At 43.3% G+C, this 26,466-nt stretch overlaps 1 protein-coding gene across 1 annotated transcript in view; it reads right to left on the bottom strand.

The window, feature by feature from the left end:
* Positions 1 to 26,466, bottom strand: part of LOC145415667 (uncharacterized) — a 547,996-nt gene that overhangs the window by 146,377 nt on the left and 375,153 nt on the right. The window contains exon 21 of the mRNA XM_080284883.1: positions 11,324 to 11,442. Coding sequence (XP_080141009.1) covers positions 11,324 to 11,442 — 119 coding nt within the window. The remainder of the gene's footprint in view (positions 1 to 11,323; positions 11,443 to 26,466) is intronic.

Raw genomic sequence — 26,466 nt, 5'->3', positions numbered from 1 at the left:
GTTGACACTGCAGATGTCCAAATACTCGAGGATGATTTTCATTTTGAGGATTTCGGGTTGGATACCTCCACAGAGGAGGTTACTTCAGCTAAGTAGTCCACCCCAGCCACACACCAACACCAGCCAGCCAAGTGATAATATTCCATAACCCAAGGTTAGTACTGTACAGTGTGCTGTACTGTAACTACTGTAATAAAAACTGTGACAGGATACTGGCAAACTGCAACAAATTTTGCTGTATTCTAAACTACAGTACAGTATGGCAATACAGTGCAGAACTACAGTTACGTAACCACATATATAGTTCATAAAGTTTACAGCGCGTGTGGGCAAAAAATTATGATGATACATAGTGAAGTTGGGAGGCCCAGGACCCAAACTAATTTTTCCCATAAGAAGTTCAGTTTAAATTTTGATGTTTTGAATTTCGATGTGATTTTTTGGTACATATCCCCATCGAAATTTGAGAATCCACTGTGTATATATATATATATATATATATATATATATATATATATATATATATATATACCTGTATATAGTTTTTTTGCCATAATTCCTTTCAATTTCATCATATCAACATAAAGCAAAACATAAAGGTGCAACTTTCAAATCTGAATCCTATAAATTGCCTCATTACATTAGAGGAGTCACCCCCCAGTTAGCAGTAGGGAGGTCAGTGTCAGGTGGGTCGGGCCTTAAATATCCAACGGGCATAAAATCGTCAATTTTCACGCGATTTACTCCAAATCTGATATGTGACATCTATGACCAGATATCCTGTTGTTTTTAAAAGTCAGCACTAAAATGACAGCCAGGGATGGGTTTGCTGTGCCTTGGCACTGCTTCTTGTTTTTCTGAAGCTGTCGAACAATGAACATGGCATCAGTGGTCCCTTTGTCTGGCATAAATCCAAAATGCATCCCATTAATATTCACTCTTCCTCTATTTATACCTTCTAGAACTCTCTCCATTACCTTCATTATCTGGTCCAAAAGTTTTATGCTTTATAACTTCCTCTTTCCTTTGTACACATTTACAATCATACTCTCCAGACAATCATCTGGGACAACACACTCATAAAATTTTATTTATCAATTCAGTAACTAAACCAACTCAACCCAGACACATCTGCTGCCTTCCCCACCTGCATCCTGCCTATTGCCCTGCTCACAGTGGCAGCAGATCAATTAAAAGCCAAGGGCCAAAAACTGGATCTGGTGACTCCAAACATTCCCTGTTGCAGTCAGACTCCTCATTCAGCAACCAGTTATAATGGTCTCATCAGGCATCTTTAATATCCTTACTGCTAACCACTATCTTTCCTTCATAATTTCACACACTGCTCATCTATGATATCCCTGTTTTCCTTCTTCATCTGATTTGCAACCTTAATTATCACAGTCTTCTTTTCAACACCTTGTAGGTTATCCAGTAAAAGTATAACAGGCTCAGATTTTGCCCTGTATACCTCATTTCTAGCATTACACTTGACAGCCAAACATACTTCTTTGTTTCTGCCTTTTTTCCCTTTCCTGGAAAAGTCTTCTTTTCTCTCTAACTGGAGCTTTTACACCTTCATCCCAGCACTTTGTTACTTTATGTCTTGGAGGGGGGGGGGGATGGGGCCTTGCCCATCCACACACTGAATCAGTAACTCTCAAGAGATTGTTCTTGAGAGCTCTGTACCATTCATTAACATTTCTGCCAACAACTCCCTGTTCAGTCACCACTCTAATCATCACGCTAAAGAAGGCATCCTTTAACATCAACATCAACTCCCTTAACATCAACTTTAACATCAACTCATCTCACTACACAAGGCATCCCTTACTGTTTGGTTTTTCAACTTCCATATTTTCCTCCTGGGTGCACAGGTCCTCATTTTCATCACCAGCTCCTTAACTACCATGTCACATATCTATAATTTGTGTTGTTGCACACACTCTTCACTCCCTATAACTTTAACATCTCTCACCAACCTCCTATCAACCTTCCTGACCAGGAAATAGTCTATCTGGCTACTATTTCTGCCAGACTCATAGGTAACCAACCTACCCTCTCTCTTCCTAAAACATGCGTTGCACACAATCATGTTCATTGCCTCCACAAACTCGAGTATCCCTTCCCCTTCCTCATTTCTCATACCATATGTGCATCCCCCAGGTACTCTTCATATCCTTAACCCGCCCCATCCCGACGTTTTTGGACCTTTTTTTTTTTTTTGGCCCAAACATCCGCTTTTGGTGAGAAACATCGAAAATTTATAGAGAAATCGCTCACCTGAGGTTTAAAATACGCGATTTAGGTACGTGTACTTCCTAACCTGACTGGGTTTTCTAACAGGCTGGCACCAAAGAAAACAAGTTCTATGGGAGGGGAAACTATTTTATCCACTCATAAACAGTATTTATTTATTTACTTGGTACGAATTTATATGTAGTACAAGAGTATATTGGTTTTCAAACAGTAATACAGGTATTATAAGCAATGTTTCACTCACTAACTCATCACCATTCATGACCTTTTTTTTCCCACATTACCTGATCATCATTTCTGACTGATTTTTCCTCAAATGCTGTGTAAACTTTGATAAGAGGACAGAGGAAGAATGTAATACTTTTTTTTGGAGAGTATTGGATATGAAAGTAAGGAAATGGTATTTAAGGAAATAGAAGTGAAGGAAACTAGGGGGAATGGTTGTGAAAGATCAGAAGTTGAGGAAGTGGTACGGACAGAGAGTAGGAGAGAAGAGGGTATTAAAAAAGTCAAAACTAATTTGAAGGTGATATATACTAATGTTGATGGTTTCATATCGACAAGGATCGAAATTAATGATTTCTTGAGAGAACATGAACCTGATGTCATGTGCTTTGTAGAGACCAAATTAAGAGAAGATATTGATCTTCATTTGGGAGATGGTAAATACAAACTATGGAGAAAAGACAGAAAAGAAAAAAAGGGAGGAGGAGTGATGATAGCAGTGAAGAACAACATAAATGTAGATACTGTGGAAATGGGAGAAGGCAGGGTTGAAGTGATATATATGAAATTAGAAACTGGAGAGAATGTTAAGAGAGATATGGCGGTAGTGTATGTTCCCCCAAAGACGAGAGCATGGAAGGATGACGTATACCATGAGATGTTGTCAGATATGGCTAGCTACTTGCAAAAAATAATTGAGAAAAGCAATAATATAATTTTGGTGGGTGACTTTAATTGTAAAGAGGTGAACTGGGAGGAATGGTACTCGGGAGGCGGCAAGGATTCGTGGGGCACTATGTTATTAAATATAATAATGAATAATGTGATGACGCAATGGGTCAAAGAAGAGACTCGGTTTCGAGGTGAGGACACACCAGCAAGGTTAGATTTACTGTTCACCAAAGAACCCGATGTAATAGAATCATTGGAATATCTCTGTCCTTTGGGAAAAAGTGATCACGTGGTCATTGAGTTCCAGATGTTAATAGGAAACATCGAGCCAAGAGACGAGCTTCATGGACAGGGAAGATACAACTTTGGCAAAGCAAATTTTACAGGATTGAGAAACTTTTTTGAAAATGCGGATTGGAGAAAATTCAGAGAAACAAGAGAGATACAGAGGAAGTGGGATATCTTTCTAGACCTCTATAATTTGGGAGTGGAAAAATTTGTACCAAGAGTAAGAGGGAAAGAAAACAGGAAAAAGGAGTGGTTTAATTGAAGGTGTATGATAGCAAAAAAAGAGAGAGATAAGGCGTGGAACAATTGGAGAAAGAGAGGTAACGACAGAACAAAGGAAGAATATAAAAGAACAAGAAATGAATACACAAGAATACGTAGAGAAGAAGAAAGGAATTTTGAAAAGGGTATAATTGACAAATGCAAGGATGAACCCAAACTGTTTTATAGATTTGTTAATGGCAAACTGAAACAAAAGGAAGGAATCACCAAGCTGAAAGTAGAAGGAGAGGTCTTTAAGGATGCAGCAATGCAAGCAGAAATAATGAACAAACGTTTCCAGTCAGTTTTCACTAAAGAAAAGGAGCTTGTGGAAGGGGAGGGAGTGATTAGAAATGTTCCAGTGATGAAAGATATAAAAGTGGAGGTACAGGAAGTGTATAAATTACTGGAAACTCAAGATGTAAGGAAAGCCCCAGGACCTGATGGAATTTCTAATTGGGTACTGAAGGAATGCAGAGAACAACTGGGGGATAAAATTCACAGCTTAATTGTATGCTCACTGGTAGAGGGGAAAGTGCCAAAAGAATGGAAGAGGGCAAATGTGGTACCAATTTACAAGGGAGGAAACAGGGAAGAACCCCTGAATTACAGACCAGTGTCTCTAACCAGCATGGTCGCAAAATTGTGTGAGAGAATCCTGAAAGACAGATGGATAAAATATCTGGAAGAGATGAATATTTTGGCTGAATGTCAGTTTGGATTCAGAAGTGGAAGGTCATGTGTTTCAAACTTGTTGAGCTTTTACTCAAGAGCGATTGATGTGGTACAGGAGAGAGATGGTTGGGTGGATTGTGTGTACTTAGACTTAAAGAAGGCCTTTGACAAGGTACCTCATAAGAGACTAATGTGGAAACTAGAATATATAGGAGGAATAAAGGGGAAACTTCTGGAATGGATGAGAGACTTTTTGAGAGACACACAAATGAGGACAGTAATAAAGGAAAAGATGTCTGGATGGAGGGAAGTAACAAGTGGAGTCCCTCAAGGCTCAGTGTTGGCGCCAGTAATGTTCCTGATTTACGTAAATGATATGGTAGACGGAGTGAACAGTTATGCAAGTCTGTTTGCTGATGATGTAAAGATCTTGAGGAAGATAGAGGTTGAGGAGGATTGTAAAATACTGCAGGAGGATTTGGATAGGATACACAATTGGAGCCGGACGTGGGAAATGAAATTTAATGTAAAGAAATGTAAAATATTGGAAATGGGTAAAAGTACCAGGAGACCATCACTGAATTATTTTTTGGGTAATGAATTAATCACAAAAAGGAGAGAAGAGAAAGATTTGGGAGTGCTGGTCCAAGATAGTTTGTCACCAGAAAAGCACATTAACAAGATAGTTGGAGAGACTTATAAGCTCTTGACTAACATAAGAGTAGCATTTCATTATATGGATGAGGAAATGATGAAAAAATTGATAGTGGCCATGATCCGCCCCAGGTTAGAATATGCAGCGGTAGTGTGGTCCCCACACAAAAAGAAAGATATAAACATGATTGAGAGAATACAAAGAACAGCAACCAAGATGGTCCCCAGTCTGACAGACCTGTCATACAGAGAGAGGCTGGAAAAACTGGATTTGCCTTCATTAGAGGAAAGGAGAAAGAGGGGAGACATGATTGCGGTGTTCAGGACCATGGTGGGAGTAGATAAAATTGACAAAGATGATCTGTTTGTATGGGATAATAGAGCAACAAGAGGACATGGAATGAAATTGAAAAAGTCAAGCTGCTTGAAGGATATCAAGAAATATAGCTTTCCTTACAGAAGTATAGAGTTATGGAATAGCCTGGACAAAGAGATCGTCCAGTCTAAAAACTTAAACGAGTTTAAAGTTAAATTCGACTTATTGAGAAACAGCGACAGAAACCCACGAGCATAGTACATTCCATGTATATCACAATTAGGTATATTAGGTAAATACTTAAATATTTGGAACGACTTAGACAAAGAGGTGGTGCATGAGAAAAACATTCATGTGTGTAAAGGTAGACTTGATAAATGTGGATATGGAGACAGGACAACACGAGCATTGCTCAATTCCTGTATACTACAAATAGGTAAATACAAATAGGTAAATACATTGTCATCGATTGGGGAATCACTCTGGCCCTGAATGTCTTTATTGACCAGGTCACTGGTAACAGGTGAATTGCCGAGACAATGGCGTGCAGGGGGGGGGGGGAGATTATGCGGTGTAAGGCATTGTTCCTGCTTGGCATCTTGTAGAGGAATAGAGGAAGGTGTCCCGTGTATACATGCCAAAAATCACTCGCGAAATCACTTGCGAAAATTGAAAATTGTGCAAATTAGGGACCTTGCAATGTTGCCGCGTTAATTCACGTCGGCGGGACGGCACGGGTTAAGCTGCTTCACCTACATGACAAGTCCCCTTCCAAAACTACAATCTCCTCATCCCCCATACAACTTACCACACATAATGTCATCCCAGAATCTATCTTTCTCTACATCATCCAAGCCAGCCTGTGGAGCATACGCCAATACAAATGAAAATGTGAGTCTACTGAGCAAATTTCTCACTTCTATAATCCTTTCAGTCACTCCCATTACATTCATGAAATATTCCATCCACTTTCCTTAAACCAGTACACCCACACCACCATATCCACCTGCCTTTCCCTGTCAAAATATCTTGTACTGACAATCCTTCCCGGCAATCATTCTGACTGATCCTCCCCTATACCTGACCTCCTGTACACAGCCAACATCCATCCACCTCATACTCATTGCCTCAACCACTTCCCCTGCTCCACCCTTCCAATTATCCACATTCCAAGATGCCACTCTGATCTCCTTGGGTGATTTGGTATTGTCAGGCTTCAGCTTTTTCTCATTTTTTTGCCAAGTAATGTCTATCAGGGATGAGTGAGGCTGGTCACTCTCATCTTAATGTCAGGACCAAATTGCCTAGCCCCGGGCTTCTACGCTCCTCATGGGGTAACACAGAACTGGATGATGGATGGATGGATGGATGTCATTTAAAACTAAACAGAGGGAGAGAGAGATTACGGACCCTCTCACCCACACAGTCCCAAGTCCAGGAATAGGACCTGAGACCCATAGCACACCAGCTATGACAAGTGGCAGTGGCCTAGGGAAACCCTGTCAGAACAGCTACAGGGACACCTTCCAAGTGCGCCTAGGCACTGGAACTGCCCCGCCATTATACACCCACTGATAGGGCAGCCTCCTGGGGCGCTACTCCTGGATTTGGGCCCTTCTCTATTGGGTGGAAGTGGCAGCCTGGGTGTCGCGATGCCCTGTACCCTCTAGCACAGATCCAAGCACCATCCCATCCATCCTCAAAACTATACTGGCGGAGCCGGCATCATGCCTCCCTTCAATAGGTCTGCTGCGAGGTAAAGGGGGCAAAGTTTTCTGGCTGCATGACCTTGCTGACATCAACCCCTGTGATGCAGTGGGGTATGTTGTGTGATGTGTAAAGTGCATGTACAGTATTACACGAGACAGTTAGAGGAAATGTTTGGGATAGTATGCTGGTCTACCTTCCATGTTAGTGTCACAATGAAAAGGTCAGCAAAAGGGGATGCTCAGGATATTCTGATGGCTCGTGAAACAGGAACTCCAGCTCTCCCCATCACCAGCATTCTCGCTCCCCTTGAGAGTACCACCTTGATAGGCTGGTGCTACAGCCTACTCCCTATACATATTTACCTCTCGGTTTATCTATTCAATAATATTCACCAATCTACAACATCCTCATCCTCATCCAGACCTCCTTTCCTACCCTAGGGCAGGGTGAGGAGTGGCAATGTCCAGACAGCCCAAATTTGCCCAATCCAATGGGCCACACCTCCAATCATTCGTCATTAAAGCCCCTGGAATCCTGGCTCTATCGGGTACGCCAAAAACATTCACCACATTCTGTAGTTTCACATAAATGTATCTGACTGAGTCAATCCAGATGCTGCCACGTTAAAAAAGTGTGCCAAATCCCTGATCATGCACTTCTCCTCACAACAGTCATCCAGCCAGCTCGATCACTTGTCAGTTCCCTAGCCTCACCAACTTCCAAGCCTCTCTTCTTCATACACTCATCCACCATATCTCTCCACCTTCTCCTTGGCCTACCTCATCTCCTCCCTCCTTCAAATTCGCTCAGATATATCTTTTTCACCACTCTATTGTTATCCATTCTCTCACCATGACCATACCATCTCAGTACACTCTCTTCGATTCTGGTGTCCACCGACTTCCTCACTCAACATCTTTCACGAATTACATTATTTTGTATCCTATCCACCCTCTGTACTCCACATATGTTCTTCAGCAGTCCCACCACTGCTCTTACTCTTGACTTCTCGTGCCACACCATAGTCTCACATCCATATGTTAAAGCTGGCACTAACACTCCTTCAAGTAAGCCTTGTGCAGCTGCATCTCTCAAGCTTCTGTTCCTTATCAAGACCTTCATTGCACCAGCTACCTTTCTTCCTTGTGTCACTCTACTTTCGATTTCTTTTTCACATTTTCCTCTCTTTTCTATCATTGTACCCAGGTACTAGAACTCTCTCACCAATTCCAGTCTCTGTCCATTCACTGTAACATCACACTGGGAGTCACCTTCTCTCTCAATAACAATCACATTACTCTTTTCTACATTTACTCTCAAGGCATGACACTCACAGACATCAGCAAAACTCTGCACTAGCCCACCAAGTTCTTGCAGGTACTTAAAAGCAGTACTGCATCATCAGCATACAACAAATTTGAGATATTCCATCCATTACCATTCATTACCAATGCCATCCCTCTCTCCATTACTCGTGTTTTTACTTCTCTCATCACCCCATCCATATACAGTGAAACCTCAACATAACGGACTTCAATAGACTGGAATTCGCTTTTATCGGACTTGAGGAGCTACCGGACTAAATTCCTATATATCGGAAAAAGTCCGATAAAGCCAGAAGCCGTCTGGACTGCCTGGCCACTTCAGCTATGTTTACCTCAATAAGGTAAATAAGACATGTTTATCACTGTACAGTACAGCATTATTATATATATTATACCATTTGATTAATGTAATGAAGTTATAACACAGTACAGTAATGCAGTGGTAGTCAAAACAGTTTAAAAACCGTTCATGTGATCTGGACTAATGTCTGATATATCGGAAAAAGTCCGGTTTAGCAGGGGGAAGTCTGGATGTCACTTTTACCGGAATTTCACGTTTTTCAGAATGGTCTGGGCCCCAATTAGTCCATTAGAGTGAGGTCTTACCGTACGGTATATGACAATCATGGGGACATCACTCAACCTTGTCACATGCCCACACTGATCGTGAACCATTCACTTAGATGCCTATTAACCTTTACACATGCCTCACTATCATCATAAAAACTCTTGACGGCACCTAGCAGCTTATCATGTACACCGTACATGCACAAAACTTTCCACAATCCCTCTTTGTCCACTTTGCTGTAGGCTTTTTCCAGATCCATGAATGCCATAAACACCTTATGGTCCTTCTCACAAGCCTTCTCCTCTATCTGTCTCACTGCAAATATTTGATCCACACATCCTCTGCCACTCCTAAAGCCACCTTGTTCATCACTCACTAGGACTTCTGATACCTCTCCTACTTTGTCTATAATAATTCTTCCATATACCTTCCCTACCACGCTCAATAAACTTATGCCATGGTAATTCTTGCTCTCACTTTGCTCACCTTTATTTTTGTAAAGGGGCACAATCACAGCCATTTTCCACTCTGCAGGCACAGTTTCACTCATCCATGCCTTCTTACATATCTCCAACAAGCACTTCATTCCAATCTCTCCACTACACTTAAGCATCTCTGCAAACACCTCATTAACTCCAGCTGCTTTCTCATTTTTCAGCTGCTTCACAACACCCTTCACCTGCGAGAGTGTCACATCTGGCACTGTATTCCTTCTCTGCACACCCCCAAAACCAATCATGTTTACAGCTGCTCTGCTCTCTCTATTCCCATTCGTCAGGCTTTCAAAATATTCTTTCCATCTGGTCCTTACTTCATCCCCATGGGTTAATAATCTACCACCTACATCCTTCACACCATCACATTTCTTTCTGCTTTCACTTCTACATTTCTGCACCTCTTTCCAGAATAAATTCCTACTTTTAGAGTAGTTCACATTCATTCTTCTTCCCAGATCCTCATTTACCTCTTCACTAGTCTCTTTACGTGCTTCTTGTTCTCAATGTATTAAGTTCTTATTTCAACTGAACCCCTGTCCTGTAACTGTATAAAAGTGAAAATCCATAAGTCATACATATGTACACCATAAATTAATTCAGTCCACCCTCCATTTCTGCTGAGCTTGACACAGTGGGGTTTGTCCTCAAGTCACTTGATTGCATGTAAAGTATCATCATGATTCATGGAAAGACAATATAAAATTTTAAAATATGAAGTCCAATAGAAAGTTTCAAACACCTATTCATCTTAAAAACCCAAGCTTGCATTGAGGAATTTCAGTTACAGACACCAGCAGTCACCAGATGGCAGCACTGTCAGTTCAGTATGTAAGCACAAGTGTTGTGGCTGTCCTGAGAGTTTTTCCTAGGTCTTCTAAGTAAAACTCAAATACACCTTATTTTTACTAATTCATCAACAATTTTAGCTTAATTTTGAAGTTTATTATATACTCTACCAGTGAAAGGCAGTTTATAGGATAACTACCTGGACATGTGTCTGTTCTAAATAGGGCCAGAGCTAACTCCAGTCTAACTTTATGACATTCATCTTTGAAAATGCATGGGGACTTTTCAGTGAACTTTTTGGAGAAAAAATGCATCTTACATGCTACAAAATATGGTAATATACCTAAAGCAAGTTGTTTTGAATTTGCCCTGATTGCAATACGTGATGACTTTAATCCGAACAGATGATTTTATACACTAGCCAAACGTTTAGTCTACCTGTTAAATAGCAGTAAACCTAGTTTGGCATAGTTTGTTATTATTTTGATAGTTTGATTGCATGTTGTTGTCATGGGATTGTGGGACATACTTAAGGCAGTGAACGTAAACACTGTATACCATTCCTGAAGAAGCAAGCCTTGGCAAAAGGGTCTGTACTCTGCACCATGTCTTCTTCATTGCACTTGTGGCCACTAATGAACCACGTAATCCACTGTATACCATTCCTGAAGACGCCAGCCTCAGCAAAAGGGTCTGTATTTTGCACTTCGTGTCTTCTTCATTGCACTTGTGGCAGCTAATGTACCATGTAATCCTCTTGCAGTCTCCACTCAGTCCTCTACTTCATATCATGACTTTTAGAGTACCAGTTACCATTCTTGAATAGTCTCCTTTCCAATGCCTTTATAAATTTAATTCTCATTTTCTTTTACTGCACCAAAATACTTAAATTCATTCTCCGGTCAAAACTCTCTCCTCTCATCAGTACAGTATGTTATATTCTCAGTCAATAATCATCATTTTACTTTCACTTTACTCACACAAACAGATAATGCAACTGCATTTCAATACTACGACAGCACAACGGCGGACATGTTGACATTACAAAACAATGAAATGAAAGAAATAAAAAACGACATACACTAACCGAGAGAATGTAAAGACGCGGTCATAGACTTCACGTTCCCGCTGAGATAGGGAAAGAGTGTGTTGAACTGTTGTCTTCTCTGGTAGCTCAACAATCTTCTTTCCTGTTGTCAAGTCAACCTGATGAGAAATAACACAATTTTTAAAATTCAGAGAGAGAGAGACCTCACCACCACCACCATCTCTCTCAGGCAGCATCAAGGACACTCCGATCATGTCTGCAGGCAACAACTGTCTCTTAATATACAGACATAGGCATGGACACAGCAGCAGCAGCAGAAGCAGTAATAGTAGTAATAGTAGAATGAAAATCGCATAGACCAGCGACTCCAGTATATCAATTTCTTTATTAGCACTAATGTAAATGAAAAAAAAAGGACAGTAATCCATCCAACATCCGAAATAATAGAGCCATAGGCAGGTCCGGATAGTGGTCCTGTCCGGATATTGGGCCCCAGCTTATGGACTTGTACTTATGGACCCTAACTCAGAGAAACACCTATACAACTCCCTCTGGACATGCATAGCACCTATTTAAGACCCAAATCACACCAATAAGGCACATAAAAGACTGAAATAAATCCAAAAGAAGCATAAAATGAGGTTTTTGAGGTAGGTTCATACAATATTCAACATTCTGGGTACTTACAAGTCCCTAGCTCCTGGACTGGTACTTATGGACCCTAACCGAGCCTAACTCAGAAAAACACCTTCCTACTGCACAAGCATAGCACCTAAGACACAGCATATTCACACCAATAAGGGACATAAAAGAGTAAAATGAGGTGTTTGAGGTAAGTATAGTATGGAAAATACAGTAAAGTACAGTATGAAACATTCTGCCTACTTACAGCAAGTCCATGGTCATCTCGATGAATAACCGCCTCCTCTCCGACTCTGACAGTAAGAAGGATTTCCTGAAGCACTTCCAGTACACTGTTCATGAAGTCTTGCACTGAACTTAAGTCATTCGCACTCAGAAGTCCGTTCTCTTCACAGTGCGCACTCTTGTCTTAACTTATGCTCCATTGTAACTTACTAAGTGTTGCACTCAGCACTTTAACTTTTCCCACTCTTCTAACCATTTTCTAAAGCAAAAACACACAAGTCTATTTATGTTAAATTTAGTTTAAAAATTGTCTTTTCACTCACAACTGTAAATCCTTAACACACTGCACTGTTTTTTTCACTGTACAACACTGTAAATTCCCGTGTGGTCTAGTGGAGAAGTTCTTGGCGTCTATTCACTGTCAGAGTCCGAGAGTATCACTGGCAGGTGACCTAGGGGTGCGTCGCTGGGTCATGGTGATGGCGTACCCACTGCAGACGACTCTGAAGATAGACGCAAACTCATGTCGAGCGGTGACTCCACTGTGGCTGATGTGCTGGGCTGTGGCTCGGAACATGAGGGCCTGTCTTGGGGAGGCAACAGAGTGGAGCCAGGGCTGGGCACAGCGGGGGTCATGCGCCTGAAAAAACTGTCAATCGTTGACTGACGCAAGGAACGACGATTCTGATGATTGATGATGCGCTGCCTGAAAGCACGCACTTCCTCCACAAGTCCCAAGGGCCCCATCTCCCTGTCGCAGTCCGGGTGTTCCAGGTAGTCGAGAACGAGCTCTAGGTGTTCCTGGAGTGCGCTCAGCTTGGGGATGGCTGGAGTTGTGTCAAGCTGAGAGGAGTCCACATCATCGTCGCCGTCCTCGTCGGAATCTTCAAGCTGGGTACTGACACCTGCAACTGAAGATGCGATCACAATATCAAACAAGGTCTGATACCCAGGATCGCCCTCGTCGTCATCCAACCACTCACGCACATCATCCACATCAACATCGTCGCCATGAGTACGTAGACGTGCATGGAAGTCATCCACGTCAAAACCTACGAAATCGTACTCCACATCCGTTCTGAGAAGCAGACGAGACCAACCATTTTCTAGAGTCTTGACAGGGACTTCCTTCCATGCACCGGCCCAGTTGTAGATTGCAGACTTGATGTTGTAGCGGCGAAGATTTTCCAAAGTCCGCTTGCCTCGTGTGTCCCGTCCCTCCCTGTGCTCGTCCTCGTCCTCGAGAACAACCATCACCTCATCCAGGAACTTCCTTCAGTATAGGCGCTTTGTTGCCACGATCACTCCTTGGTCCATTGGTTGGATGAGAGCAGTCGTATTAGGTGGCAGAAACATGCACCTAATCCGGCCATTCTTAGTCACCAAGTCCTTGTCGCATGGGTGGGCAGGTGCACTGTTGAGGAGAAGGAGGGCCTTTACCTGGTCGCACGGGATTCCCAGTGTCTCCGTCTGGTAATGTATGACCTCCTTGACGAAGTGGCAGTGGAACCAGTCTTTGAAGATCTAGGCTGTATACCATGCCTTCAAAGAGTGGTACCAGACGACAGGAAGGACATCCATCACCCCACGAAGACACCGAGGCTGCTTTGCACGGCCAACAATAACGGGCTTAAGCCGGTGCATGCCGTTAGCATTGGCACAACACAAGCAGATATCCGTTGCTTGGAGAGCTTGCGGCCAGGTAAACGCTTCTCCGTCTCCTCGGCTAGAGTGTTCGTTGGCAAAGAGTGATAGAATAAACCAGTTTCGTCAGCATTGTAGACTTGACCGAGAGTGAGGCCCTCCCTGTCGATCAAGCCCTTCACCTTATGCCAAAACTCATCAACTCCATCCTCTTTAGCATCCAAAGCTTCGCCATGAGCTTTATGGTTGGTAAGGCCATGCCGTAACTTGAAAGCGAAGAGCCAACCCTCGAATGCCTTGAAGTCTAGGGTGTCGTGAAGCCTGGCGAGCTTCTCAGCAGCAGCCTTCAGCTCCGTACCAGGTACCATCACACCAGCAGCACGTTGCTGTCGATACCAAATCAACGTGGAGCGGTCAACTTCAGCAAACTTGGGAGTAAACATCACCTTCCTCTCCGCGTTGCATTTGCTTCTCGACGAGAAGTCAGCTGTGTACTGCATGAATTTGTCTCGGGATCTCTTAATATCGAACAAAGTAGATCGGGCCAGGTTGAACTTGAGGAGGATGCGGGAAGAAGACCACCCCGCATCTACTTTCTCCAATATCTCCCATTTCTTCTCCAGAGTCAACACCACTCTCTTCCTCTTCTCAGGCGGCGGGGCCATCATCACACACATGAAGGAGAGGCACGAGAGCAGCAGGAGTGCCTGCAGCAGGTAAGGCACCACCACAAAAGCAAGCACGTGGGCAGCCATGACGACGAGCGTGCACTTCCGATGAGAGACAGGCGGAAAGTGGGGAGGATGCAGGGGTGCTCTAGCGGACGTCAGAGGAATGACGCGTCACAACAAAGCTGTCCCGCGCCCCGCGCGCCAAGTTCAAATTACGGGCGGGATTTTTTTTTTTTTTTTTTCGATTTTTTTGCGGTTTTCGGACCATTTTGGGAATATTGGATCCCGGGACGATTATGTCCGGTTAGTGGGGATGTTCGGATATTGGGCGTTTGGATATTAGAGGGATTACTATATATATATATATATATACAGTATATATCTATCTATCTATCTATCTATTCCCAGATGCCTCAATCCCGTTCGGAGTGGCCACAAACAAATCGCTTCCAAGTCATCCTGTCACCCACCATTTCACTGCCCTGCTCCCAACTCACACCCCCCTCTCTCATATACCTCTCCACCCCATCCCTCCATCTCATCCTCAGCCTCCCCCTCCCTCTCCCCCCCTCCACCTCACTCACATACACTCTTTTCATCAGCCTTTCACCCTCCATCCTCTCCACATGGCCAAACCACCTCAGTGTATTCCTCCTAACGCTTTTATCACATCCACATCCACACCACAACACTCCTTTATATCCTCATCTGTCAGCCTGTCTCTCCATGTGACTCCACAGGCTCCTCTTAAATAACTCTTTTCCACTGCTCTCACTCTTGACTTGTGCCCTTCCAACAACGTCCAAGCTTCACTTCCATATGTTGGAGTTGGTATCACAATACTGTCATGTAGTAACTTTTTCACTTCCATGCTCACTTCCCTGTTTCTTATCATTGCTTTCAAGGAACCAGCAACCTTTCTTCCCTGCTGTACCCGTTCAAGCACTTCACCCTCTAAACCTCCATTCTTAAGCATCACACTACGCAAGTACTTAAACATACTCACATTTTCCAATTCCTCACCATCCAACCTCGCTGTGGTAACCATAGGGGTATTTGCCTTTTTAGTGTGACTGGTAAAATATATGGTAGAATACTCATTGATAGGGTTAGGCATATGACAGAGGAGCTAGTTGGAGAAGAACAAGGGGGATTTAGGAAGGTAAAAGGGTGTGTAAATCAGATATTTGTTTAAGATGTTTAGCAGAGAAGTATCTAAAGAAGGGAAAGAAAGTGTATGCTGCCTTCATGGACTTGGAGAAAGCTTATGACAGAATAGATAGGCAAGATATGTGGAAGGTATTAACCCTCTCAGTGTCAATCATGCAATTCGCGTGTTATGTGGATTGTTCTAAAGATGTTCAGTCACTCAAATTGCGTTCTTAAGCACAAAAAAATTAGCCAAAAATTAAGTTTCTGGCAGATTTGCGTCAAATTTTGACGCATCGTACCGAATGCAGCGCTTTCCAATGGTAAGGCATTGGCAACACTGAGCTGCCTCATGGGGCCCAGCACATAGTGATAAGCCTCAGTTTCTTCCAAGCAGCCAGGCGGTGAGGTTGTGTCGAGAGTACTGTTCCTTTAAACTCCTACTAATTCTCCCCCTCCCGCCCGAGCCGAAGCCCCAATGGACTCAGTGTGATAATTAAATATTTGTGAGCATATTTGTGTGATATTGTCGATGGAACATAGACATACGTCACGAAAAAGAATCGTTTCCGTTATCAATCATTAGGCTTAGAGACGATATGCGTGTTCACTGTTGCGGGGTTTTGCCTCTCGCCCTCCTCAAGGCCCTATGCTGTGAATACAAATACGTATATAATGAAGCCAATGCCTAAACTGTTTTTTGTGTGAAAGATATTGTGGCTGGCTTGGTGAAATTATGGAACTAGTTAGCATTGTGGAAGCCATGAACCATAGTGTGGAATGGGGCAGGCATCACATACAGTTTTTATAGTCGGGAAGGGAGAATTAGATGTGTTTTGGGATGGAATTATTGTGATTCTGATAGTAAAAATGCGTATGGAATTGTGTGAAATATACATCTAACATGCTGCGGGTGTTCGTGAAGGAGTGTGGTGTGTGCAAATACAACAGAGTTGCTTCGTACTCTCCCGGCGAAGGATGCTGCATCACAGTCACGTTGAACCGTAGTAAGGAAGGGAGTAATTGCGGAGGTTAGGGTGGAATCATTGTAGTAGTCATGTATTTGTGTATGATATTGTGTCCAGTGTAAGTGAAATGTGCCACGTATCCTCATGACGGCATAAATTATGGTGCGTAGTGTAGATGAGCGATACCTTAGCGGCAGGTGTGCTGTGAAAGGTATCGCTGGCAAGGAACGAGGGACGTCATTGAACAAGTACTGTACCTTGGTCAGACATTTAGTGATAAATTATACTTTATGTAAAATATACGTGAACTGTGCCGCGAGTGTTCGTTTAGCTGCATGGTGTAGGTGAGCGGTACTTTAGCAGCAGGTGTGCTGTGAAAGGTAACGATGGCAATGAACGAGGGACGTTATTGAACAGGTACTATACCTTGGTCAGACATTTAGTGATAAATTATACTTTATGTAAAATATACGTATATATGTACAGTACACCCTCATTATCGACGGGGGTTAGGTACCTAAGATACCCGTCGATGCCTAAAACCGTCGATACCGATTTTCGTCTGGTCAGGTACCCTTTGTTTATATATTTTAGTATCCCTTTAATCACTCGTATGTAATATGCAGTTTAGTTTTAGTGTTTCTTAGAAATAAATTAGTTAGGCAACTGAAAAACTGAATATCATAATAAAACTACTTATATTAAGTAAAGAATCATGGAAAAAATAGCATAATCTCTGATGTTGATGCACAGTGGTGGTACACTGGACCTCAACTTGTAATGGCTGCTGTATCATCACTTCTCTCTCCACTTACACCTCACTCCATCTAAAAATAAAAGGCGAAACCAGCAGTTGTAGCCATCCATACGTTTACATAACCGAGTGTGTAAAAAAAAAAAAAAAAACGAAAGCAGCAGTGGTGGTCATTCATTCATTCTAATAACAGAGTGTGAGGCAAGTGTTACGTTAGATCAGCTGTTCGCACCGATCTTCACAACACACGCCGGTGCTGCTAGCTCATACCAGAGAGACCACGCTCTCCTATTTACTTTCATTCTCAAGAGCTTCCTTTCATTCTTGATATTCCATTTCTCCCTGACCTAAATTTTCACGACTGTATGGCAGTTTATGCTATCAAAGATGAATCTTAGCCTAGCTTTCGCTAGGATCTTCTTTTAGGAAAATTCAACTCTCCTTATGCTCGTATATTTCATATTTAATCTCTGCTTAACTTTTGCCAGAAATATCCTTTATTGACAAAAAATCCAACTCGTCTTTAACATTATAACAAATGATACAGGATTAAGAGTTTTATCATATGTCCTCCTGCATTACCACGCAACAGCACAGACACACGATCTTTTGCTGCTTTAAAGCCTGGCACACTTTTCTCCTCCTTCGAAATGTACGTTCTTTTAGGCATTTTCTTCCACCACAGGCGTGTTTCGTCCGCATTAAACACTTATTCAGGCCTGTACCCTTTCTCCCTTATAAGTTCAGCAAAGTCACATGGGTACGATTCTCCTGCTATCTGATCTGCTGAAGCTGCTTCACCAGTCATCCTAATGTTATGTAGGCCATACCTTTTCTTAAAATTCTCGAACCAGCCCTTGCTGGCTGCAAATTTCTTTTGCCTAGAAGCACCAACATTACTAGGCCTACCACCATCGTCATCACTTTTATCACCATCATCACTATTTTCACCTGCCTCACTTTCATCACCATTATCTTCACCAACACCACTGCTTTCACCAGCAAACCGAGCATAGAGTTGTTTTGCTTTGTTTCTGATGAACTGGGAGTCTAGCAGCACGTGTCGACGGTTTAAGTCCTCAATCCAAATATTCAGTGCCTTTTCCACCTTCACCAAGGCATCATCTCTCACATGCATCGTTACTTTAGCCAATCCTGGTGTGTACGAAGCCAGAGCATCTTTAATGTCTTTTTCTCTCCATTTTATGCCACGAACACTGGACTCATTCATGCCACACTCGCGACCAACCGCTGCATAGCTCATTCCACTTCTAAGTTTTTGTAATATTTCGTTCTTTACTTCCAAGGTAAGTACTTTCCTTGCTCTCTTAGCTGCCTTATTTCCAGTTGGAGTGTTACAAGGGCGCTTCGGAGCCATGATGATCGCGAAAGCACGATAGATGTGGCCGAACACGATATGAGAACAACAGACAAACATGTATTGATGCTGTTGTTTGTTGGGTCGGCGGGAACATGCCGCGAGCAGCCAGAGACACCTGGCGGGATGGCGCGCAAACTTGCTAGGAGGTGCCAATACAATTCTTTATTTTTTTATTTTTTTAATAATAATAATTTAACTCCCAGGAGAAAATAAAACCGTCGATAATCAAATCCGTCAATAAAAAAAAACGTCGATAATGAGGGTGTACTGTATATATATATATATATATATATCTATATATATATATATATATATATATATATATATATATATATATATATATATATATATATATATATATATATATATATATATATATATACAGTATCCTCGCGTCTAACACGCGTTTGTCCAGCACGATTCGTGTCCAGCACGGAGAGCAAAAAATTAGTACAATTTAATACGATTTAAGTATTGTAAAACGGGTGCGTAAGCATAACACTGACGGAGCTCCGAGAAGTGGGCAAAATCCGCAGAGTTCGCTTCTAGCACGATCACCCATGGTCCAACATAGTCATACTGGACGTTCCCGTGACGCTGACAGCCAATCAAAACTTCTGATCAAGTAGCCTCCCCCACCCGCTATCGTGACGAGATCATGATGTCGCCCAATGAAAAACGCTTCTGCTCTCACATGATGTTTTGTTTAAATTTCTCCCGCCACAGCGCCACTCAGTTGCATAATTTGCATTGAACCGTGTTTTTTTCTCGCTGCATTTTCTGCCCTTACTATTGCATTTTACCCTGCTCACGATGCCTAGGAAGCCTTCTGAGAACCCCAAGAAGCGGCGGCACCTCCGTCAGGCCACCAAGCTAGAATTCATCGAGAGGCAGAAGAAAGGGGAGAGGAATTTCAAAGGATTTTTGAGGGAGGTTGAGGAGGAGCAGCAGCCATTACCCGTTAGTGACGCCAGCAGCCATCCTCCAGGGACCCAGTAGGACTACCTACAGTCTCGGATATCACCTTCCATTCCCAGCAAGCCCACCAACATTATCCTAAAAGGTTAGTTATCATTCATTGTACAGTACCATTTATTATAATTACAGTAGTGCCAATATATGTATAGGTATATGGTAGGTATTTGGGTGACTTTTCCTAGGGTTCCTGACATAATTCATTTTTCCCCATAAGCTCTGTGTTTGTCCAACTCGTTTTTGGTCCAACACAGGACCCATGCATGACAATATTACCATGTTGGACGCGAGGGTACTGTATATATATATATATATATATATGTGAGGGAGCATATCATGTGTGTGGGGAACCTTCAGATATTGTGAGGGAGTATATGTGTCGTGAAACTTTGGGGAAGGAGGGCTGAAAAATAAAAAATAAAAAAATTACACACACACACACACACACACACACATTATATATATATATATATATATATATTTGTGGTAGGTGGTGGGGTGGTGGCGACCATCATCCACTCACTTGATGTAGTGCTGCCTACTTCTTCCTTAGCCTTTATCATTCTTTTTCTGTGCCTGCCCTCCTCTCTTCCTATTTCTCCCATCTTTCCTGTCACTTCTTATTCCTTTCCTTTCCTTTACAAGTGGCTTTACATTGAGTGACAAGCCAAATGGTTTCCTGTAAGCCAAGAAACCATTTGCAACGGTGGGTGGTAACCATATAACCAAACCATACGTGCTCCCTACGTGTCAACAAGTGGGTTGGTGGAGGGATAGCGCCCCTCCCCGTAAAACAAATAACTCAAAGCCAAGTGGCCACCCCTTATGGAATTATGGCGTCTGGCAATAGATAGATAGACAGATTTATGGCACACAGTCACGGATGCCAGTGAACAGTTATGAGACTGTGAAAAAACACTGAAAAGTTATCCTTTATGTGAGCTGTTCATAAAAGGTGCAGCGATTTCGTGCAAAGAAAGATATAACATGACGTGTGTAGTGCTACTCTCAATGGAAGGTGTTGAATGACAGTGAATAATATCTCTTCTTTTTCAGCAGAGAACCTAAAAAGCTCAGACTTGACTTTCTGTATCAGTGATTGCCAGGATGGAGAAGAAAGGTCTGTCTTCTGACCAGTGGCAAAAGGTTCTGTTTGAGGAGGAGACCGAGAGCGAAGTAGAGGACGAGCTGAGTGATGTTCCAAGTGAGGAGGAATGGGACGAGGTCCAGGAGGATTCCCCTCGGGCAGCACTGCCTGTGCTAGAAGAACGACAGGAGCAGACACCACCACCACCACTGTCAGGACTATCAGCCCAATCACCGTCTTCACTTGGACGACAGACATCGCCTTTGCTTGGACCTCTCGCTCCTACAGCCATCATGGTCTCTCCACCTCAAGCCTCTAGTTCCTCCTTGGCCGAGCCTATGTCACCGGAAGCTGGGCCAGGTTACACAACACTGGCACCTGCACGGCGCGCACTGTCTGCGGCGCAACTGGTGCAGGAGGTGACTGTGTCGTCGTCCCCTGCCCGGTCGACAAGGGCGCTGTCTCCGACAGCGATCATCCTCCCCGACGTTTTCCAACGGCAGGAAACAGTCTCGTCCTCCTCATCGTCAGAACCCTCACCACCTCGACAAGGCCGGTGTGGTCCACGGCCCGGCAATGGGGGGTGGCCAAGGGGTGTTCGAAGAGGAACAAGGGTGTCGGTACGCCGACCCACTGCAACCACTGCGGGAGGTGTTGCCGCAACGGATCAAGGATGGAACTGTGGCCCTTTCACACCAGCTAATGGGCCCTTCACAGGATCCCCAGGAATGAAGGTGGATCCGCCAACAATTCCTCTCCTGTTCTTCCAGCTGTTCTTCACGAGGGAGTTGTTGACGTATTTCACCCACGAGACCAACAGCTACGCGTCATTCCTAGGGACTGCGTTGGACGCATGGTTCATCTGCAATGAAGAGGAGATGGCCAAGTTCCTGGGGCTTTACTTTTTCATGGGGGTGATGAATCTCCCGAGCATCCGGCACTACTGGACAAAATCCCGCCTCCACAACTACCCCCTCTTTACGCAAGTGATGAGTGGAAGGCATTTCAGGGCGATCCTGAAACACTTCCATGCGTTCAGTTCGCTTGCGATACCCCAGGACAATGAAGACCGGCTCATCAGGGTTCGCACGGTGATGGAGTACCTCCTTCAGTGGTTCCAGAACACCTACTTACCCGAGGAGCACCTCAGCCTGGACGAGGGCTCACTGCCATGGAAGAGGCACCTAAGCTTCCGCGTGTACAACCTGATGAAGCCCTCAAAGTATTCCATCAAGCTGTATATCCTGGCTGAGGCTTCCTCGGGTTACATCTGGAATTTCGAGGTGTATACGGGGCAGAAGAGGACGCTGGAGACCACCATGTGGAGCCTCGTAGAACCGCTGAAGGATCAGGGATACAGAGTTTACATGGACAACTATTATAACTCTGTATCCCTGTGCGAACACCTCTTCAGTGCAGGAACCTACGTGTGTGGGACCCTATGCCTGGCAAGAGGAGCACCAAAGCAGCTGCAGGACATTGCCAGGACCACGAGCCTACCAGTGGGGGGCATGACAGCAATGCACAAGGACAACGTGATGGTGTTGCTGTGGAGGGACAAGCGCATTGTCAACATGGTCTCCACCTTCCACAGCACAGGCACCATCCAGAAGCAGGTTCGAAGGAAGACAGGGCTCCTGACGGGAGGACAACCTATGTCCAGAAGACCGTTGACAAGCCCGTCATGGTGGATGACTATAATCGACACATGGGTGGGATGGACCACTTTGACCAGATGGTCCAATACTACCCCATCCAGCGGCGGACCATCAAATGGACCAAGAAGATCACCTTCTACTTCATTCACATGGCCATTTTCAACGCGTTCGCCCTGTACAAGAAGTGCTCAAGCGGGTCAGTCAGTCTGCTTGAATTCGTGGAGATAGTGGACAAGCTCCTCTACTTTGATGAAGCAGAGTGGCCCACATCAGGGCACGTCATCCACCATGCCCCTGGCCTACCAACCCGACGGCCAGCAGGACATCCAGCACCTGTGGCACCTGCTGCAGCACCAGCATAGGTGCCATTACCACTGGCTCCTGCACCAACACCACCATCTCCAGGAGGAGGGCCAGGACAGGAGTCAGCACCACCATCGCCTGCATGACCAGCACAGGTGCTGAGAGAACCTTCACCGGTTCCTGGTCCGCTGGGAGAACCCGCTGCCGCTGCCATGCCCGGGCCTGCAGCTGCACCTCCAGGACAATAGGACCGGGGAACGCCAGGAGGACATCCAGCCAAGCGTCGTTGTTTCATCGATGACAGCGTGAGGCTGGATACGACACTGGGCCACCGACGGGAGAGGATCCCCAACAAGAGGAGGCTGCGGTGTACCCTGTGTTCCCTGGCAAAGATGAGGAGGGACACAAGTCACATATGTCCTGTTTGTGATGTGGCACTGTGCGTGGGTGATTGCTTCAAACGGTTCCATGCCGAGCGAAGTATTCCCTAGTGCAGTGTACACACACACACACACACACACACACACACACACACACACACACACACACACACACACATACACACACACACTAACACAGACACTCACACACAGACACTACCACACTTACACACACACTAACACAGACACAGACACACACACTAACACACTTACACAAACACTAACATACACACACACACACACACTAAAACAGACACTCACACGCACACTACCACACTTACACACACATGATCCGCCCCAGGTTAGAATATGCAGCGGTAGTGTGGTCCCCACACAAAAAGAAAGATATAAGCAAGATTGAGAGAATACAAAGAACAGCAACCAAGATGGTCCCCAGTCTGACAGACCTGTCATACAGAGAGAGGCTGGAAAAACTGGATTTGCCTTCCTTAGAGGAAAGGAGAAAAAGGGGAGACATAATTGCAGTGTTCAGGACCATGGTGGGAGTAGATAAAACTGACAAAGAAGATCTGTTTGTATGGGATAAGAGAGCAACAAGAGGACACGGAATGAAATTGAAAAAGTCAAGCTGCTTGAAGGATATCAGGAAATATAGCTTTCCTTACAGAAGTACTGACTTATGGAATAGCCTGGACAAAGAGATCGTACAGTCTAAAAACTTAAACGAGTTTAAAGCTAAATTCGACTTACTGAGAAACAGCGACGGAAACCCACGAGCATAGTACATTCCATGTATATCACAATTAGGTATATTAGGTAAACACTTAAATATTTGGAACGACTTAGACAAAGAGGTGGTGCATGAGAAAAACATTCATGTGTGTAAAGGTAGACTTGATAAATGTGGATATGGAGACAGGACAACACAAGCATTGCTTAATTCCTGTATACTACAAATAGGTAAATACAAATAGGTAAATACACACTAACACACTTGCACACACACTAACAGACAGACAGACACACACACACACACACACACACACACACACACACACACACACACACACTCACAATCACACACACTACATACCTCCTCATCTTCCAATCTCACAAGGTCCTACAACTCAAGCAACACCCCTGGAGGAAGTGAGTTCTCCAAATTTTGTTGATATGTATATTGACCTATTATCCTTACCCCTATAATTTTGAGGCAAATAACCATCTTCTTCTACATATTACACATATGACAGAAAGCAAAGCTTCCTTAGCAGTAACATGGAAAAAGTAGTGTTCATGTGTAGTAGGTTACAACCATAAAAACAACCTTGGAAGATTTTACAGACTGTACATAAAAAAAAAAAAAAAAAAAAAAAAAAAAAAAAAAAAAAAAATTGGGAGCATAGTCTTTAGGCAAAGGGGGAGAAAACATTTTTTTTTTTTTCGCTTGCAGTAAAAGTAGGTAACGACCAGAAGAGTATTCTACCTTTGTCGTCCTATTACTCGAAAACTATTGGGCGTATCGACTTCCTGTAAGAACCATGATAAAGAGCAGTAAATTCTACATATGTTCATTTGCAGAATATAAGCCTTTGGGAGCATTTTCTGTTGGAAAAGTTGGGGGAATAGCCTTGTTTTTTTTTTCTCGCTAGCGGTAAACTCGGAAGTGCTCGGAAGAGTAATCCCACTTTGTCGGCCAATGACTCGAAAACTATTGGACATATCGATTTCCTGTACGAACCATGATAAAGAGCAGTAAATTCTACATATGTACAAGACATAACAATGTAATATCTATGATACGAATTCGTTGTTACGTAGGCGGGAATATTGCGTATGCTATGCGCACATCATGAAAGTGATGTCCGGATATGAGTTCCCAGTTGTTTTTGGCGATTTACTTGAAAACTATGAGGAGTATCAAAATAATTTTTAGGTCATAAGAAAGCTGGTGAAATTCTGCATAATATTATGCAATAAAAACATAACGTGTGCGAGAAAATTTCAGAGTTTCAGCTCCTTGATTTTTCTCAAAAAATGGCTTTCAATTTTTGGCTATTTTCTCAAAAACTACAAATCGTATCACAACCGGATTTGTCTCTTTAGAAAGCTCATGGAATTCTCTATAAAAACTTCTAATAACATTTTCCTGTATGATGGAAAACATTCGAATGGTGATGTTGGGAAGTGAATGTCACATAGCTAAATGTTTATTCACGGCCGCCTAATGTTGTTTTAATCGGGTTTTCCTGTTTTTCTTGTGGTGCTTATCAGGTAGAACAAACATCGACGAATAAGATGATATAGGTTTCATGGCAGTATATTAATGTTTGGGTGACAAAAATATGGAGAGAATACGTGTTATTTGCCGTGCGCGGGCAGCCGGGCCGGGCGGTTTTGCAGATAAAGTCGTGTGCCAGAAAACTTACTGAAACTTACCGTGCGCAAGAGGGTTAATATTAAATCATAGATATCAACATAATATTATAAGAATCGCAATCTACACTCAAAAACCTTTCCTGGGGGGGGGGGGAAATGAATGTTCTACCATCAAAATTTAAAGAGTTAAGGTTGTGTGAATATTGCTGAACTCTGAACCTGTTTTCTGGCATTTTATGATTTGGCATGAGAACACCTAATGTCGTGCAACTCCTCAAATATATACAGGTGTTGTTTGAGGTACAAGAGAAACAAAACAAGACACAATAAAAACCTCTTTCACAGCACCTGTCAGAAAATGATTGCCACCAGCAAATGAGCTTGGCTATGGTGGCAAGATGATATCCACTGTAAACTCTCAAGTCTGAATGTAGGATGCAAGATTTTTTTTTTTTCTTTTTTTTTAATAACAGAACAGAGGAAGAAAAAACAAATGAATAAAAAAATTAATCCATACACCAGATTACTGGTGACCTCTACTCATAAAATATCTGTAACAGTTAGACTTGAACAGCTGTGGGTTGAACTTTGGAGGGAAACAACTCTGGGGAAGCGAGTTCCTGAGAGATGCAGTTCGGGGAATGAAAGAATCCTGATAGGCAGAAGTTCTGCAATATGGCTGAGTGACATTCCAGTCATGAGCACTACCAGATGCTCATGTAGCACAAGAGAAGGCATGGAGAGGTGGCACATTGGACGCACCTTCGTCTGAGCATTTGCCATAAAAATAACTGAAAAATAATGCAAGGGAGGCAACATTCCTTCTTACTTGCAGGGGAGGTAGTTCATTTGTAATGGCATGGTTGTTAATTATTCTAACAGCTTTGTTCCGAATTTTGTCTAGTTGTTTTAATGCAACCTCTCCACATCCACTCCACAAGGGTG

Source organism: Coenobita brevimanus, chromosome 103 (genome assembly GCF_032717465.1).
Source record: "Coenobita brevimanus isolate Jiangsu-jjx chromosome 103, ASM3271746v2, whole genome shotgun sequence".
NCBI classification, from domain to species: Eukaryota; Metazoa; Arthropoda; class Malacostraca; order Decapoda; family Coenobitidae; genus Coenobita; species Coenobita brevimanus.
Note: the sequence above shows the minus strand (reverse complement) of the source record. Positions and strands in the feature narration are given on the sequence as shown.